Source organism: Aulostomus chinensis, chromosome 21, assembly GCF_037954235.1.
Source record: "Aulostomus chinensis isolate RoL2024-O1b breed Wild chromosome 21, RoL_Achi_v1.0, whole genome shotgun sequence".
Lineage (NCBI taxonomy): Eukaryota > Metazoa > Chordata > Actinopteri > Syngnathiformes > Aulostomidae > Aulostomus > Aulostomus chinensis.
The window spans coordinates 11,430,806-11,449,953 of NC_141340.1; the positions used below are offsets into that span (position 1 = coordinate 11,430,806).

Consider the following 19,148-nt stretch of genomic DNA (forward strand, 5'->3'; position numbering starts at 1 on the left):
AGTTTCAGCTCTACAGACCTTGAATGCAGCCACTGTTGCGAATTTGTCAGAAGCACTCTTTATGCAGGGCTTACCCACCTGAGGCACCCTGGAATGAAACCTCCCTTGTGGGCGGAGGGAGTTCTGCAGGGGTATTTATCTTACAAAGCCCCTTGCGATGCGTTAAGGGGCATCGAATGTCAACAGGTCATTGATTCACCAGACTACAGAGCGAACCAGCCCTCATCAACATGACAGGGTTTCCTTATTTCACAATTGGTGTCTTCGTGTTGACGCCAGAGACCCACATTTATTTGCGCAAACTCGCTTCTACAAATCCCAAGTGTACATGAATGATTTATAACAATAACAAAAAACAATAGTTTCCTATTCCTATGTCTGTTAACATGAAATATAGATTTAAATCTAGTCCATTTATCTTTATTTACAACCATTTGGCAACCCCAAAATGTTCCCCGACCCACAGCTTGAGAACCACTGCTCTACATGAATGAACAATCTGGACACCATTAGAATAACAGAATTATTTATTATAAAATAAACTCCAGTGTACATATATTACTAAAATGACTACATTACTGTACATATTTATGGTAGATTTACAACTGTGCACCTCTCAGTGAAGTCAGGTTCACTGAATAAAACCGATGCTTCAGCTCTGCATTGCAGGTCAAATCTGACCTTTTCCTGTTCTTGAGCTAGCTGGCATGTAGCGTTAACAAAAACAACAATTAACATGTTAGAAAGTGATTCAAGCTTCACATAAACCAGGTCCATATACTGAAAAGCAGAATTAGCAAGAAACCATGTCTATTTTCTATCAGTGGAGGCCAGCTAATGGTGGCTAGATGAGGCGCTGAGTCAGCCAGGGTGGAGTCTCCCTCCCACCCTCTGGCTTCTCTCTACAGCCAGAGCGTTTTACAGCATCCGACGTGCCGGGCCGCAGCCATGCTTCCGTGGCAATAGTCTCCAAGGAGACACGTCTCTCCAGGGCCGAACGCAGAGACAAGACGTCCACTTCATCAACAGACGGCCCCTCTGAAGAGTGCAGAGACATGAGGCTGTCCTTAATGGGATTGTCAAAGGATGCTTAACATGTGACATGTCTGAAAAGGATCATTTCAAATCTCTTAGATGCAAGTTGGTTAAAAAGCCAGTTACATGCACTGGATGTATTTTAGGTTTCATTTACCAGTGAAACATGTCTGGCACGAGGCAGGATGATCATGCTACACACGTTCAGCTACAACCATCATTTGGCTTCTGCTGCCTTCAAATTTAACTTGTTTAAAACATGGGAAGGCATGAACTGGACAAGTGAACTTTGAGCTTTCAGGAATTTTCCACTTCTGAGGTTGTGAAAATCACAAAACACTGTTTGAGGGAAGCCTTATTTATTATTTCTAATCTATAAAATGTATCCTCTGACCTGATCTGCACCTGAGATCACCAGAGAGAGATTCACATCTCATGATGGATCTTTCTCCAGATTCACAGTTGGGAGTGGTGGCTGCCTCACCGCCACTTTGATCCTGGGAAACAGACACATTCCAGTAATAAGAGTCAGTAATGATTCTAATAATGTCTTAATGATGCAAACTAAAGGACGTGATGTCTCACTTGGTGGCCTGCTGAGGTCTGAGGGGATCTCTGCCGATAAACTGCCTCTCCAGGAGGATCTCCACTGTAAACATCTGACAAAGAGTTGTTCAGTGATTCAGTACCCGAGTTCACTTAGTCCCCAAAGTGACATGAAAAGTCCATTCGGTCAAAGGTTTTTGGAGAAATAAAGCCTAGAACCCGGACAAACACCTCCATATGCAAAAAAAGACTGCTGTTGCCTTATAGACAACGGAAAGAAAGAGAAAATGGAAAAATAAAAATAAAATATGAACAGAGTTTCACACTTAAAGAGGGCCCAGGATAGACTTTAACCTGCTTACCAAAAAAAGCATTTTCGGAAGGCAGTATGGAGTCCCTGTGGATGTGGCCCCTCATGTTGTCCCTCTGAGAACAGAAACAAACTCTTAATAGGATTTTCTTCTCCAGGCTGTCAGGAGGGAATCTGACGGCAACTTACGGGAGGAGGATGGTAGCACGGTAGCGGCGGGTTTAAAAACTCTGTAGAGGAAGACAGAGCATCATCACGGTCTCCCCCTCTCTTCATACGCCTGATCTTGCGCAGTTGTTGACGGAGAAGAGCCTTTTGTTGGATGTCCAGACTTCGGGCGTCAGTCGGAGGGTCGGGGAAGATGTGGCGAACTTCCTCACGAGACGCTGTGTCTGATCAACACAGAGAATAGATGCAGTGAATGGTAGAAGTGTTGCAACACTCCTCACTTCCGCTACAACGGCAGCTTGGCAAAATCAAACTTTCTATATCAATTTTTATGCGCCATTAATGGTACAAATCTTTTACGGTGCAGTAGTTTTGTCTCCATCTTCTGGCAGTGAGTGTTACTGCAGAATCTCATGAGCTCACATAGCTTGAGCAGACATTTTTACTTCTGTTAATATTCTACATCACAGCTCCTCAACACTGCACCTCCACAGCTGTCAAACGCTCCCAGCACGGTGTTTTCAACTGAGGGAGGAAAAAAAAAGGCTTAAGTGGACACAGATTCTGGTCTATAGTGCTCTGCCCATGGAGCATGCTCAGTACACATCCTCCGCCACAGACGCAAACTCCATATGCTGTGGAATGTGTCTGAGTCATTTACCTAACATCAGTGAGATTAATGAGAATTATGTAATCTTGTCAGAATGTCAGCTATATTCCTTTAAAAGGAATCGTTTGCTGTGGGGAGATGAAAACAGGAACATTGGGAAGAAAATGGTAACGTTGAAAAACAACAAGAATAAAAGGAAAGGAAGAGTGAAACTTCCCTTGATTTATTACCTCTATTTTTAAGCTGGTTGAACTCCCTGATGTTTTCCATGTTAACATGTGCAGCAGCAGAGGAGCCACTCCTGGCTGATCTCTGGTCAGTTTGCTTTTTCAGTGAATCAAACTCCTCAACTTTGGGTAGTTGCCTGGTTCTGAGGAAAGAAAAATCCCGCACTGAAGGCTTTCTGGAAACACAATATCCTGTTGCACACACAGTTGACCAGCTTCACCTGATACCTTTTTTTAAATTAAAAAAAAAGAAAGAAAAACTTTACACCTGCTTTGTGTGTTAAATATTATTAGCAGGCCGAACCAGAGAGATTGTGTCTTCACCTCAGCGTGTCAGGGGGAGGAGTGTAGTGGGTGAGCTGTCGGTGTGTCTGTTCCAGCTGGGCCGCCAGTTTTCTCTCCTCTTTTCTCAGGAATCGGCGGAGAGTTGACAGCTCTCTGATCACTTCCTGTTGACCATCTAGAGGGAGAGACAGAGACGTGATGTAACAGCAGCCAGAGATGAGGGTTTGGAGCACAGAGATGAGTCAATACCACGTCACCTTGTAGCTGTTGTGTTGTTGCGGTTCGGAAGTGTGGCGTGGATATGGAACGCTCCTGTTAGAGATTTTGAGTTGTTATATTTGTTACATTCACATCAGAACAGCTGTGGTCTGTTGATAAGTGACCTACAGTTCTGAAGGACACTTGGCTCAAACCAGAGGAAGGTCTGGAGGTCATGGGGTGTATCTGCTTCCTCTGCAGGGTTGGGATGGGAGGAGATGGTGCCCTCTACAAATTTATGGAAACAGATTAACTGGCAAAAAAGCTGCAGTAATCCAGTAGTATTTTTTTTTCTTTTCAGGCTTCCTGTACCTCATTCTTCATCTCTCTTTCCTCTGTGACCCTACGACTCTCAGGCATGTTCCGCTGAATCTCCTCTCCCTCTGTCACCCTATTTCTCTCTTGCTGGTGTTGTGTTTTATCTTCATGGATGCAATTTTGATGTTCCAGCCCTCGCTGAAGAAAAAAGATAAGAAAATTCAGCTGGAAGTCTGGTGCGAGCAGAACTCACTACCCTTCCTGCTGGGAACAAAGAAACATATCTATCTATCTATATCTATAGATATATATAAATAAAACAAAGATTAAGCTGAAGAAAACACTTGGGGTAACACACACACAAAAAAACACTTTTTGTGATTGCTTACTTCATTCATCGTGGGTTTCTGCTCTCTGCTACTCTCAGTTACCTTCTTCTGAATCTCCTGTTCCTCCCTCACTTTCTTCTTCTCTTCCAGACGATGTGTTTTATCTTCATGGATCCATGGATCCAACCGATGCTGCAGAACACAGGAGAAATTTATTAAGATGGAAGTCCAGTGTTAGAGGAATGGTCAGTGACTGATGAGCTCCTCACCCCGATCCCCTTTAGCCTTCGTTGCTCCTCCTCATACTCCTGCTGTATACGGGCCCTCTGCTCCGCCACCCTCCTCTCATCTTTCTCCTCCTCAATTCTTAGTCGTTCTCTCTCTTCGGCTTGCTTTCGTCTGTTATCCTCAATCTGTATAAAAAAGGGAAACATCAGGCTGCCATTTAGAACATTTCCATGATGAGTTAGCAGGACCCACCTGTTGTCTGAGGGCTTCTTTGTAACTGTCCTGCATTTGGAGCTGCTGCTGTGGAGCTGGCACATCACTAAAACCTGCCAGGAGGAGCAACAAGTGAGATGCAGTGTTTTCTATCTATCCCAAAATTGGTAATCCTGATGAGGAGAATAAGAACTACCTGATGTCTGGTGGGAGGGAGGAGAGTCTCTCTTGTTTGTTATGTATTTTGGCGTCTGTCTGTCACTCCTTGATCCAGGGTTCCTGTAAGACTCCTCGTTGATCCTGTGCATGTGATTCAGGTCACCTGAAGCCGTGGAAAAATTTAAAAACTGAATGAGTCCATCTATCTATCTATCCCAACAAGGTTCAGCAGATGCCACTGAGCCAACTTACTAACAAGGTTGCCTTTTTGGTCTTTAATTGGAGCACCTCCCCCACTCCTCCCCCAGGGGTTATATTCCATCATCTCCTCCAATATCTTAGCCTCATGTTGCTCCTCTTCTTCTTTCTGTCTTCTTTTACGCTCTTCTCTTTCTTTGATCTAGAATAAAGGCAGAGGGGACGTTTAAAAAGTTGTGCATCTCCATCTCTTGATGAAGAGATGCTGTCATTGTCAACAGCAGCTGTTGGCAGGTGAGAGAGAGCAGGATGTTGTCAGCGATCATTAGCATGTCAGCTACACATGCTGGAGCCAATTTCTTGGCCCAAGCACTAAATGGAAACATGGACTCCACCTTTAAACATACGAACACGTACCTGCTGTCTGAGCGCTTCTTGATAGCTTTTTGCAATCTCACTCCTCTGCACAGACTTTTCTGCAGGTTCTCCAGCTACCACGAGGGTCCCTCGATGATGATCCGTTGATCTAGATGCAGACAAGATGAGAAAGGAGGAGGGGGCACATGATGACAAGTATGTAATGGATCAAAGTCGATTTAAATGGTTTTATCAGGATAAATGAATTTGTTAAGCAGAAGTCAAGGTGACAGAGACACTGACTCTGCCCGGCGACTGGGTCTGACAGAAGGTGTTCTTTTGTACGGATTGGGGAAATTTCCAGCCTGCTGCACTACCCCAGGAACGCCAGCTAACAAAAGGCAAAACAAATACATGGTAAACACATGCAGATTTATTATCATCATTAGCTAAATGCTACCACCATCTATTTTCAAACAAATACGTCCTTGGGCAGACCAGAGCTAACATTTGGCAACCAAATAAAAATGAATTAAAACCAAATGCATCAGCTGATGAAGCGAGAGCTTTGCTGAATACCCAATAACTGCACGCTCCCTGATCAATAAAATCAGTGCTGCTGTAAAGGGAGAGTCATGACTGGCTCACTGATATTGCAATAAAATATTTCAGAATAAACTGAAATAGTCCTCAAGAGAGAATTTGGGAGTTACTACGCATAAATTTGTTCCGACACACTTTGGAATTACTCAATTTAGTCTTTAAGAATGAAAACTTGACAGCTATTTGCAATAAATTACATCTATTGTCACAATAAATTTAGTAGAAAAAGTCCCTAACTGTGAAAGAACAAATTTGTGCCAAAGAAGACTTTGTGAATGAATGAGTCCTCATTTGACTTATTTTTTTATGGTCTGTGAGGAGATTTTATTGCAGCATTATGTACGTCAACATTCTTTTACTTGGCAAATGCAAAGAAAAAAATAACACATTAAAGTATGATTAAAAATGCTAAAATACTGTACTTTGATGGGGGGGGAGGTGAGGATCTAATGGATCTCTGGTTCCACAATAGTAATAGGCAGCGTCATATGGAGTCTTGTATGTATTGGTTACAACAGGAGGTATAGGAAGAGGAGGAGGAGCACCTGCACCCCTGAGAATACAGGAAATGACAAGTCTGAATAGCAGTATTGCTAATCATGAGAAGGACTTAAAGATTAAGTGGTCTACCTGTTGACAAGAATACTGGAGAAATCCCTGTGGTAGTCCTCATTAATATAACCCAGCGAGGCGTCTTGTGGTCCTCCAGGCAACATCCTCCCTGTATCTGCTACCTGAGATGTTCCTGGGGGGACTGTGTCGTCTTTGTCAGTCTTAGCTAATGTGTTTGAGTACATTCTGGCAGCCTCTATGTCTATTCCAGGCTTGTAGGGGAGATCCCGGCGTCCCCTGCTGTCATAATGTCGCTTTGCAGCTCCAAACCGTTTGATTCGATCAGGCTACAAAGACCATAGAACACAGACAGCACAGGAAGTTAGACAAGTGTTCTTCCATGAACATTTTATCATAACCACTGAGGTGCACTAATACCTGTCTTTTCTTGTTGATTCAAAATCCTGAACCAAATGACAATCAGAAACACACACGTTTGCTTTCCTGTATGTCAATTTAGCTGGCGCTAACTGGAAAGTAGCAGCATCCTGTTACAGGCCAAATAAATTAACATTATGCGACAGCAGATTGGTTCAATGAGTCATGATTCTGCATTTGAAGCCATAACTTGACATGAATTTTGTGACCTGTTAAAATCTTTCACGAGTCTTTATCTGTAAGAGAGTTTTTACAAATGCAACTTTTGCTTTACCTCCTTCTCAGGGTCCGTGGCTCCGGTTGCAGCGACGATCAGCTCAAGTTCCTTCTCCCTGAAACAAGATCATCCAAACTTTTATGCCTTATCGTTGAACAGGAAGCTGCAATATTAACTTTCTGTTACTTACTTCATCTTGTTTCTCCGCTGTTCAGCTATTTGTTTCAGCAACTCCTGTTTATACCGCTCTTTCCTCATTTGAGAGGCCTCCTGCTCTTCTGTTGACCCTGCACGACAACAAAAAACTCTAAATATCAAAGATCTGTGACCAATGAAACAGAACCAAAGTGGCCAACAGTTCAACAAAAATCAAAAAGAAAGATGTTCACTTACCAATGAGGAGTCCAGTAGCAAACATGGCTTCATCCTTGCTGGTAGCAGGTCTAGATCTCGCAGCTGTTTTCATTCTGTCTGGTGTTTGCGGGCTACTAAAGACCCAATCAGACAACATATGAAAATGACAGTAAATCATTGCTTCTCCTGTGAGCTGCAGCCAAAAGTTACATCACCTACTGCTTCAGTTTGCATCCAGAGCTTTAGAGCCCCAGATATCCTCAATCTGTAATCAACTGAGCTGCTCTGATAGAGGTGGGGAGAGTAATTGTTTGTCTGGATCTGGGCCAAAGCTCCGCCTCCATCACTGCTGCTCACGCTAACAGCTTACTGGCAGCAGGTCAACGTAAAAGCTGATAAATGGCATGAACCGGAAACAATGGGATGCAGCAGCGTGTTAGTGAAGTGCTGAGGGGCAATCAATCACTGTCATTCAGAGAACAGTATTGACTTTCAAGAAAAATATAACTGGCTGCTTGTAAATGTTGATATCTAGACTCATTCTTTTTCAGCATTAAAAATTAACTACATTTTTTGCACAGGCAATCACACAGACAATCAAATAAAAACTGGTCTTCTGACCTCCACATCCTGTCATTGTTATTCTGATCATGATCACCAGGGGGCTCTGCTTCCTTTATGTCCAGATGAACCCTGCAATGGAAATAAACATAGCTCTTAAAGAGGAAATATATTACAATATAATTATGCTAATAGAATAAACTGCTATCACAATGTGATACTGCAGAGGAAAAGCTACACCTGTTAGCTCTCCTCTCCTCTTTGTACTCTACACTGGGACTGTCTTGCCACCTCCTGCATCGCAGCTTCTCCTCCATGTCAGAGTCCAGCTCCTCCTCAGAGCTATAGAGATCTTTCAGTCTATAATTCCGCCAGTGCCTTCGTCCCTTCTGTCCCAGACCTCTTCTGCTTTTTCCATCATGAACCCCCTCAGTTAGAGTTGCAGCATCTCTCTTTGCTGCATCCCCGAGAAGAGGGTGTGTGTAGTTGAGGATGGGAGGAGAAACTGGAGAAGTGATGCATGTATGGTCTCCCTGTCCAGGCTGAAAGTGAAAGCCATGCTTTTTTGTTAAGTGAGACGGATGCAAGAAGAAGCCTTTAGTACAAATGAGGTGTAAGCATGTTTCCAGATTGTTCTCCCTACTTTATAAGCGACTGGTGTTCCCTTTTTTAACTTTCCGATTTGTGCTCGCTGCTGGAGGAAGAAGTTATATTCTTTATTTCGCTCCTCTTTCAGTTTTTCCTGGTAGAGAAACAAAGAACATCACGATGATGAAGCAGTAGTAAAAAGCAATATTACATGTCAAATAGAGCTGCATCAAAAGACAATACAGAATAATCAGTGACTTATTTAAGGCTTTTTTCCAGCCAAAAGGTCAAATATTTGCTGGTTCCAGATTCTTAAACTGGAGTATTTGATGCTTTTTTTATAATTAATGGCAGAGAATGAAGAGTCTTTGGACCATTAGATTGACAAAAAAAGCTATGTGAACATGTCACTTTGGGCTTTTGAAAATTGTGATAAACATATTTTTAATTTTCTTGACATTTTCTAAAGACTAAACTTGAATTGTATCAATCGTCAAAGATGGAGTTAATCATGATGAAAACAATTTTTAGTGGCAGGCTAGTTTTCTCTCTCTCACACACACAAAAGTCTGGTAAAAATCAAAAACTCAGTGTTTGAGAAAATCTGACAAGAAAGCTAAATCTAGCAAACCAACAGCTTCTCACCTTGTGTAACGAATACACAGGAAGTCTTAGTTTCTGTTCAACACATTCAGAAAGATGTGAGAGGCACATGCTTTCCTGTGTGTTTTGGTGTTTTTGCTAAAGTAGCTGGGAACTGATCCACGAAATTAAGAGGAGAGAAGTAATAATATGAGAATTTCAAAATATGATTATTGAGACCAAAATGATCACTGTTATTGATATTATTGTGTTAAATGTGCAGGAAAATAAGGTAAATGCAAATTCAGCATCGCACAGCTGCATCTGTGAGAGACTGTTGCTAGCTTTGGTTGCTGCAGGATTGTTTGACTAGGGCTGTAGTGATACACTAATCTTGCGATATGATACGATACACTATATGCGGCTCACAATACGATATATATCATGATATTCAGCTCACGATAAACTTAAATCCTTTTATGAAAGATTTTAAAGGGACAAAGTGATTTTTGTGACATCTTGTGAGTGTTCCATAGACTTGGAATGAATTAAAAGCATCAATTACACAACACATGGCTCTGACTGGCAGCTTGCAAATGCTGGAAAAAAATGAATCAAAGATGTGGTGAGAAAATTGGTTTCATTTTTTGAAACTGAGTGCAAATTGTAGCTTGCAAGATTTTGAAAAGTAAAGTCAACAATGGAGAGTTTAAGTGCAGCAAGTGGCCTTCTTTGGCAGCTTTTTTAGCTTGATACTGAACATATGAGGTGGCTACTAGCCACTCTAGCCACCAGGTTAACTAAAAGTAAACCATGGCAGCCAATAATTCAATTCGCGGGTGACACTAGCATAGTGGGGCTCCATCGCGTTCACCATGCACCTAAAGCTGGTGTTTTCCACCACTGAATAAGGTCTCAAATCCTGACAAATAAAGTAGGCAATGGACTCATTTCTAATTTTCTGCGACCTCGGTGAAGAAGATGGGAACTTGTGGCAACCACCGCCGTCACTGTCCAGCGTGGTTTGTTTCTGGTCTTGCCTCAGCTTCTTCGGCTCGGTCTCAGTTAGCATCATCTTGCCCGGGTGAAGACATTTTAGGTGGGCTCGCAGGTTGGTGGTATTTCCAGAGTACTTCACGTTTGTGTGACACAATTTGCAAACCACCATACTTTTGTCTAAATCATCGCTTTCCTTTTTTGTTCTTGAACCTAAAATGCTTCCACACATCTGAGTTTAAGCATGCAAGTGATGGATTTATACTCGCCACCAAAGTTCCCTCCAAACTGCACGCTTGCGCAATCGCGCACCACTCGCTTATACTCCACATTCTCAGCACACAAGAAAATCTATGCAGCGCATCGACTCGGTGAGTGACAGGTGTCCAGCCAATGATACGATACGGTTCACTTACGCTATGCAGCCAATCATCGCATTAACAGTGCTTCCGTATGTGCCCTGCCCATACGCGCCGTGGCACCGTGCAGGTAAGCTCGTTAACAACAGTGCGGCAGAGATACGACACGGCGACGGTAGCCCAGCGGTTGAGTTGTAAACCCCCGTAAATATTAAAAGTAAATTTATAGAAATTACGCTAATATACATAGAAAAATAGATGTCTATAAATATGTGTCTATTAGCAGTCATTTAAACGTCTATGTTGAGGTAGGACATGTAATGTGTCTGTACAGTGATTTTCAATTTGTTGTAGTTACAACGAGCTAAAGTAGCAAGCTAAACTCAGTGAACCGAGGAAACGGCCCGCTACACACAGCTACTGAGATGAAGAACGTAAGGAAGCGCAAGTGACCCACATTCAATGGACAGGCAGATGAAGAATAAGAAATACATGTATATTAGCGGTTATTTAAATTGTCATTATAAATCATTATCTATGAATAGACGTTTATTGGATGTCTAGAAATAGACGTCTGTTGGACATCCAGAAATGGACGTCTCATGGACGTCCAGATATAGACGTTGATTGGAGGTCTACTGGACGTCCAGAAATAGAGGTCTGTTGGACATGTATTGGACGTCCAGAAATAGACTTATATTGGGCATCTATAAATAGACATATATTAGCGGGTATTTAATTAATAATATTAGCATTCCCACTGCTAAGACCATATCTGCTTACAGTTTCTCACACAAAAATTGTTTCAGACTGGTAAATCCAGCACACACCTTAAATGATACTCTCTCATCAAAACACAGAAAGAAATTCTGGGGTTGTTGTTGAAGAGGTTCACTTGTTTTCAAATCCTTTTTCTGGATGAAACAAAGACAAAGAAGGAGAGTGCTAGTGAGTCAGTGGAGAAAACTTTGTGGCACAAAACAAAAAAAAGCCTTCTAATAGTGAGGATACCTGACAAGTTAATTTAAACAAGTACACAATCAGACCTTGTCAACAAAATGTTTGTGATCCAGTTGAAGCTCCTGCTGAAGCTTCTGCTTCTTTCTTTCATAGTCTGCTGCCAACAGCTGACCTAAGCCCAAACCTATGAAATATACAACATGTGAGCTCGGACTAATCTTAGTTCATATATTCTGTCCATATGAAAGTCCTGCTGCACAATACCTCTGTCTGTATGAAGGGTGAGTCCTTGTGCTGCTGATGCTGGAGGCATATCCTCAGTGTTGCTTATTTACTTGACTTGGAGAACAAATGTAAATGATAACACTCAGCTTCATCAAAGAAATGTACAAACCACCTTAAAATGTTCACTCTGTTGGCAACAAATACGTGCTAATTATAAAAGTGTTCATATTTCAATTACCTCGATTTGATAGTGGATCGCTCTTCACTGCTGATTTATACGTAGTCGTTTCCTCTTCGTCTTCGTCAAAAGCGTCTCAGTTTTTCAGTGACTGTAAACTGTAACGAGTCCGAATCAGCTATGACTCTGGCAGAATTCTAGGGCACCAACAATTCTCATAGCTTTATCATTTGCGTTCCCAGACAGCAACCGTGCTTACGATTCCTAACTCGGCGCAAAGCATCATTCCGTTGCTAGGGCCAACCATGACACAAAAGGTCCTCCCAGGGAAGGGTAACTGATCTTGCTAACATAAAATTTGTCAGCTCACGAGCTAAGCTACCTAATTTGGTAGCTAGGAACTTTACTCATATACTTATTCATTCGGTACTCGCCTAAATAAATGACTAACTGTAGATTATTCAAGAGTTAAATACTTAAGCTCAGAGTGTCGAAGAAATAATTCACTTGAATGCCGTTTTCTTTTTCTTCTTCGGCTTCTTCTTTTGCTGCCTCTTCTTCTCCTTTTCGGCTTAATGGCGGTTGGGAAAACATCTTATAGGCGCATTACCGCCACCAATGACCGGAGCTTGTATACCCACAATACACAAACCCTCCACTAGATGTCCGTAGCTTCCCGTCTGCTGTTGATGTCCCCCTTGGACGAAACCATGCTCTCCGTTTTAGGGGTGACTGTGCTTTCATATAAGGTATAAATATAGTGAAATCGCGTCCAATGAGGGATTCTGTTATTTCATGTTGCTTAACTCTGTATGTGTTTGTCCAAGAACCATATGTGCACGGCAATTTTATATCTCTGCACCACAATTGCCCCCCTCCATTGCCGTATTTCTTAGTACTGGTATCGTTCATTGTCATGGCTTCCTCCTGACTAAGAGAACCATTCGCCTTGCTATCTACAAATATCTTCAAAGAAATACATTTCTCAGCTATTTGGCACCAATTAGACCACTTTTGTGCTTCGATAATTCATCATGGCGGGGAGTAGCACGGCCCAGAAAACCTGGGAGCTCTCCAACAGTATGCAGGAAGTTCAGAGTATCGACGAAATTTACAAATACGACAAAAAGCAACAACAAGAGATCCTCGCAGCGAAGCCATGGACCAAGGAGTAAGTTAAAACAGTAGTCAGTTAAAATGACGAGTATGTTCTTTGTCTTGTATGTTTTTTGTTGGAACACTTTTGGTGGTTTGGCTAAACATTGTCAATGCTTTGCTACAGAAACAGCAGGGAGAGCTGCTAGAAGGTACTAGCTACCTTCTATCAAAGTTGTAATGCAGGTTCTGATCAGATATTTATCTTCCACCTCTAGTCACCACTACTTCAAGTACTGCAAAATCTCGGCTTTGGCCCTGCTAAAGATGGTGATGCATGCCAGGTCAGGAGGAAACCTGGAGGTGATGGGCCTCATGCTGGGGAAGGTGGACGGTGAAACCATGATCATCATGGACAGCTTTGCCCTGCCTGTGGAGGGTACGGAGACCCGGGTCAATGCTCAGGCTGCAGCCTATGAGTATATGGCTGCCTACATTGAAAATGCTAAACAGGTGAGACACTGACCTCCACACACATACCTCAAGAGTTCAAGAGACCAGTTTCCTCTAACATCTTAATGGCACCTCACTGACATCTAGCAGCACCTCACAGATATCTAGCAGCACCTCATTAGCATCTAGTGGCTAATAGCAGCATTGAGTGGCACCTCAGTTGCATCCATTGGCATCTTAGTTGCATCCAGTGGCACTTCACTGGCATCTAGTGCCTAATAACAGCATAAAGTGGCACCTCAGTGGCAAATAACGGTGTCTAGTGGCATTTCAATGGTAGTGAGTGGTACTGGTTAGTGTTCATGACAGATCATTACCTGTTAAATTTTTCGGTTGTGCAACAATAAATCTTAACTGTAAACTGGCGATATACTCAGTAATGCAAAAAGCCCACACCGTAAATGTAGATGTACATAAATGTAAAATACAAATGTAACAATTTGAAATCAAAATGAAAATTAATGTCAAAGATTACAACCTTCATTTTACTCCCTAATTTTATATAATGAATTCTTCTCATGATTTGGCTTGTTTTAAAAAAAAAAAAAAAAAAATTCTGTACCTGTAAATATAGATTTAAGCATGATTAAGTGGACAGGTTTAGTAAAGAAGCAGATTTTTTATTAAAAAAATAGTATATGGATGAATCTTAGAAAGCAAAATTCTATCATGTTTTTATATCAATTCCAGCCAAATGCATTGATACCATGTGCTAAATGAGTTACGCATAAACGATGACATTTTTTATCCAGTTAATTCAAATTAATCTGCCATTGAGGATTATTATATTGGAGGAGTCACTTGATTTTCTGTACTTGTGTCTGCAGCATATATCGCACCTCTGTTAGCTGGTCTACTGTTTTTTTTGTAAAATGTAATGTAATATAATATAATATAATAATTATTAAGGATTTAGTATCAGCTTGATAAATTAGCTCGATTTGGAAGGTGTTATGGATGAAGGGTGACAAAAATATTATCAAGAACGAAGAGGAATGGATATTTCCTGACTGATTGTGTCTCTTGTTTTTTTCATAAATCTTCCAGTAAGCTAACACTGTAAATATATAAATATACATATTGCTATTTAAAATTATATTCATCTGGATTTGCAGCTTTATTGTACATATTTGTATTGCCATGCTTTAACATGGGCTTTATTAAAGGTTAGAATTCTGTTGCTAAATTTACAGTTGTCTTTGTTGTTTCGCATAAAACTAATAACAAGAATGCTGCCAGTGCAGTTCTATACCAGTTCTAGACCATGTTGAAATATAGGCAGCTAAATATAATTCAAACTATTTTTTTCTTACTGTAGGGATTTAAAAAGGGAAAAAAAAGTTCTGCTGTCCTTCTTTGTATTGGTGATTTTCAAAATGTGGACATGCTTCATGGTTACAGAGAATGACTGCTTCCTCAGGTTGGCCGGCTGGAGAACGCTATTGGCTGGTACCACAGTCACCCGGGTTACGGATGCTGGCTCTCGGGTATAGATGTCAGCACACAGATGCTCAACCAGCAGTTTCAGGAACCTTTTGTGGCTGTTGTGGTAAGACCCGAAATATTAACTTTTTTTTTTACGCTAAAATTCAATGTCTTCATGTGATTTTGTTTTTAATTGTCACTGTAACAACTCAAGTTCATATAGCTGAAATTGTTGATGCATTACTTGTATGTTTCCATGTAGTTTGGATGAATTTTCTATTTATGCTTCGTTTGGTTTAGCGGCGCTCTACTGCCACGGGCGTTCTATGATTAAGTGTGTATTTCCAGCACACTGACAGCCATCATCGAAGGCTCCTGGTGGCTGGATCTGAGTAGCTCCCGGGGGGTTCGTATGACCCTGACTTTGTTTTCCTCTTCTGTGTATCTCGCTTCCCTCAGATCGACCCCACTCGCACTATTTCTGCAGGGAAAGTCAACCTTGGAGCCTTCAGGACCTACCCAAAGGTAAAGCCTAAGTTTAAAATTATTTTTATGGAGAATTATACTTCATGTGTGTTGTCTTTTTTAGGGCATTAAGCATCTGTATACCTCATTGTTGTAATCTGTAGTTGCAATTATCTACTCATAGAAATTGAAAAATGAAAATCTGTTTTAGTTGTTAATATCTTTCCTGTGTGGATTTTCAGGGTTACAAGCCTCCTGATGAAGGACCCTCAGAATATCAAACAATCCCCCTGAACAAGATCGAAGACTTTGGTGTTCACTGCAAACAGCTGAGTGTCCATATTAATCACAAAATCCTCTAAAATTTAAAACTTATAAACAATGACAGTCACTTCCATGATATTCTTATTTATAAGAGTAATTGACCTTTTTCTCTCTCTGGGACGCAGTTATTTAAGCTCATGTTTGTCTTTGATTTCTTCAGGTATTACGCCTTGGAGGTCACTTACTTTAAGTCCTCCCTTGATAGAAAGCTCCTGGAACTCCTTTGGAATAAATATTGGGTCAATACTTTGAGTTCCTCAAGCCTCCTAACGGTATGTACACAACTTCAAAACATCAACATGTTTTCTGATTGTTTGACATTTTTGATTTATGGTTAATTATTACACTGTAGCAGATGGAAACATGTGGTCACCAGCTTGGGATGTTGAGATTTATTACAGCTTATTAGCTAAGACGCCTTGTTTATTGATTTAACTGATCAGCTAAATACGACTGTGTGACGAGGAAGATAAGTATTAAATTTGGCTGTCGTGGTTCACTATGGATCATCTCCCTTCCCGTCTCAGGTCGTTGGAAAGATTGAAAGCCCCTCATGTGAATTCCCATTGTGGATGCAGTCACTCTGTCCTGAGCTTGACTAAACAGCCTAAATAGGCAGCAGGCTTATCCAAACAGTTAGCTCTCTGGCATTGGAGATGAAGATGAATTGACTAGATGTCAAGAAGGAGCCGCTCAGTGTGTGACGGGCTTTGTTGGTCGCTACACTGTCACACTAGTCAGGGGGCCCTATGTCATTGTGTTTTAATTACCTTGTCCACTAAAAACCATGGCCTCGCCTTAAGCAAACTTCTGACTGACTTCTTCTCATTCACCGCAACACACAAAAGCGTCTCTTAAGACATGATAGACAGATGTGCAGCCGTTCCTGCAAAATCTGTGTTCTTAGTCAAAAATATCTTGTCTCGCTTTAGTTGGGAAATTGTGCATGAATTTGTGTGTGTGTGTGTGTGTGTGTGTGTGTGTGTGTGTGTGTGTGTGTGTGTTGGATGTTCAGAACTCGGACTACACCACAGGCCAGGTGTTTGACCTGTCGGAGAAGCTGGAGCAGTCGGAGGCCCAGCTGGGTCGTGGCAGCTTCATGCTCGGCTTGGACACACACGACAGGAAGTCTGAGGACAAGCTCGCCAAAGCAACACGGGATAGGTACGTCTTTGAATTTATACTCCAGTGATCCTATCGGCGTTGCCTGCTCCCGCTTCCAGTCACATAAAAATTCTTATAATGTATGTCCTAAAAACAAAACCATGATTTTCCTACTCTGTGAGTTTAATAATATGTCTTTATTATATTGTTAAATAGGAGTCTATCATATCACCACCTTTGCTTTTATATTTTATATTATTTATGTGTATGATATCTATATTGGTTCATCGAAATATTGCATTTTTTTATTTAACAATTATGGAGTCAGTTGTATTTAAGATTTTTGATAAAATAGTGATGCAATGCAAAAGTGTACACGTGTTTTTTTTCTTTTTAAAAAGTTTGTCAGTTCTCCTTTCACACTGATCGTGTCAAGTCAGTTTATTTCATACCAGCTTAAAACAGCCGGCAGTAGATGAAATAATGATAGTAGCCTGATAGTGTCCACACTATTATTTGCCAAAAGTACAATTTGTTTATTTTTTTTCATTTGAGGTTGTTGTTTGTTTTTGGTTTTTTTTAGGAATCTTACCTTTATGTATGATGAATAAAGGCAGGAACTGGTCGTGCTGTACAGAACCGATTTTGTATCTCAGTTCTGTTGTTTTGTATCAAAGGACACAAACCTGATGAAGACAATGACCTCTGACAATCCTTGAAAAGACCTCAGTGTGTCTGGGTCGAGAATTCTATCCTGAACCGGCCATGATCAAGCTTCCAATACCGTTTGAGGCAGCAGAACTCCGTCTTTTAGAGTAGGACGGATTCAAAAATCTCATCTTCTGTTTTAATTCCAAACTTTTCATTGAACAAACGCTGCAACAAATTATTTTGATGCAACGTTTATGAAAGCCAGACGCCCTCTTGAAATATCAGCTCTTATTCCTGTGAAGTGCATCAACGCCTCCTCTAAATCTTGAGGTCATAAGTCTACTTTGTTTTTCCTTGTTCTTCATTTCAGCTGCAAGACGACCATAGAGGCCATTCACGGTCTGATGTCTCAAGTCATTAAGGACAAACTCTTCAATCAAATCAACACATCCAGCAATTAGACAGGTTCATTTAGAGTTGACCAGGAGGCATGTCTAGCACTTCTACTGCTAATGGTCGTATTTGATGATTCTACTGTTGGAGATGCTTTTCTTTTTTTTTCCAATTACTCATCTTTTGTGCTAAATAAGGAGTGCCGAAGGTCTCATTAAAAAGTAAAAGTTAAACCTGTACAGTATCTGTTTATTATTTTTTTAAACTAAAATGTTGTGATGTTTTAGTTTCACAGTATTTACCAGTTTTCTCTACATGTTCTGTCCCTTCATGTTCTAGCTCTTTTCTCGTGTACTCCTGTTCTCTATTCTCTGCATTCAGTTCGGTATTTGAACACACGACGTATCCTCGCACCGGTCCATCACTCAAGTGTAGCTTGTCATAGCATTACATAATGGAACAACAAACTCCAGGGTCTGTGCAGCCTCAGAGGGTTCACGACTGGCGTGTGTGGGACGTCTCTGCGGAGTCGCTCCCCGGACGGTTTGGCTCTGAGTGGTACAAATACCGGCAGAGTGGGCTTCTCGGCGGCTTGCGGTGTGGCAGTGATGCAGCACAGAAACAGAAGCCGTACACACTGGATCTATTCACCCAGCGCGTCTGCTCTCCGTCGACGCTCACCAAGTCTGCCTCTTTTCCTTTTTTTTTTAAGACAGACGCGTTGGCCGGGGTTTGTGTCATGTCTCTTTTTGTGGTATTGTAATGGCTACATGTATATTTTTGATGTCATGTATAACTGAGAAGAGAATCACAGAGGGCCAGTGGAGGTGACTGTTTATTCTCATTTAGATGAACTTTGGCTCTACATCTCATAATGATTTTTTTTGTTAACTTATTCTTTTTTTTTGCTGTTCTGCATTGACGAAGAAGAAACTTAACTTTTAATATTTTTCTATCATTTTTTAAGTCTTCAGCTGCTGTGAATAGCCGGTGTTTTTGCCAAATATTTAAATGTATTACATGCATGACTCATAGAGCCGCGAAATAATTTCAAGTATGCTCGTCTAAAACACTTACATGAGGTGTTTGGTCTTTCATGGCGACTTAAGAATCAGTGTAACATATTGAACTCATTGGATGTGTAAATATTGTGATTATCACCAGATGGACATTTGTATGCATGACCAAAGGTGGAATAAGAACATTTATGTAAATTCTGATCAAGTCAAATAGTGGGCAGCCAAAAAAACTATTACTGGTGTATTTAACCTTACTATTTTACCATTTAACAACTCTAATTGGGGGGGGCTCTGACTGGGCATGTTTCCAGAAAAGATGGACTATTATTTATGAAAAGAGTCATCTTGACCACAGAGAAGGAGAA

At 41.1% G+C, this 19,148-nt stretch overlaps 2 protein-coding genes across 7 annotated transcripts; one reads left to right on the forward strand and one right to left on the reverse strand.

Annotated features, from left to right (window-relative positions):
* Positions 1–515: 515 nt before the first annotated feature.
* Positions 516–12,453, reverse strand: cspp1a (centrosome and spindle pole associated protein 1a). Of its 6 annotated transcripts, none has more exons than XM_086191453.1 (30): positions 12,302–12,453; positions 11,855–11,952; positions 11,656–11,730; positions 11,478–11,575; positions 11,262–11,345; positions 8,550–8,648; positions 8,147–8,448; positions 7,967–8,038; positions 7,385–7,479; positions 7,182–7,278; positions 7,049–7,106; positions 6,415–6,683; positions 6,207–6,337; positions 5,485–5,572; positions 5,242–5,350; positions 4,879–5,026; positions 4,664–4,789; positions 4,507–4,580; positions 4,296–4,439; positions 4,087–4,218; positions 3,752–3,895; positions 3,569–3,667; positions 3,439–3,493; positions 3,221–3,356; positions 2,900–3,039; positions 2,081–2,283; positions 1,944–2,007; positions 1,621–1,694; positions 1,430–1,532; positions 516–1,038 (listed from the first exon to the last, which is right to left on the reverse strand). In XM_086191453.1, exons 3-30 carry the CDS (start codon positions 11,702–11,704, stop codon positions 845–847), a joined length of 3,387 nt encoding a protein of 1,128 aa, XP_086047579.1. In that variant the 5' UTR covers positions 11,705–11,730; positions 11,855–11,952; positions 12,302–12,453; the 3' UTR covers positions 516–844. The 6 variants fall into 6 exon arrangements, with proteins under 6 accessions (XP_086047579.1, XP_086047578.1, XP_086047580.1 ...); XM_086191452.1 differs by having other exon boundaries at positions 12,054–12,448; XM_086191454.1 differs by having other exon boundaries at positions 7,385–7,476; positions 11,855–12,448.
* A 141-nt stretch (positions 12,454–12,594) lies between these two features.
* Positions 12,595–17,997, forward strand: cops5 (COP9 signalosome subunit 5). Its single transcript, XM_086191458.1, has 8 exons — positions 12,595–12,965; positions 13,168–13,402; positions 14,823–14,951; positions 15,287–15,352; positions 15,535–15,620; positions 15,777–15,888; positions 16,632–16,780; positions 17,742–17,997. The coding sequence occupies exons 1-8, from the start codon at positions 12,829–12,831 to the stop codon at positions 17,830–17,832; spliced, it is 1,005 nt and encodes a 334-aa protein (XP_086047584.1). The 5' UTR covers positions 12,595–12,828; the 3' UTR covers positions 17,833–17,997.
* The last annotated feature ends 1,151 nt before the right edge of the window (positions 17,998–19,148 follow it).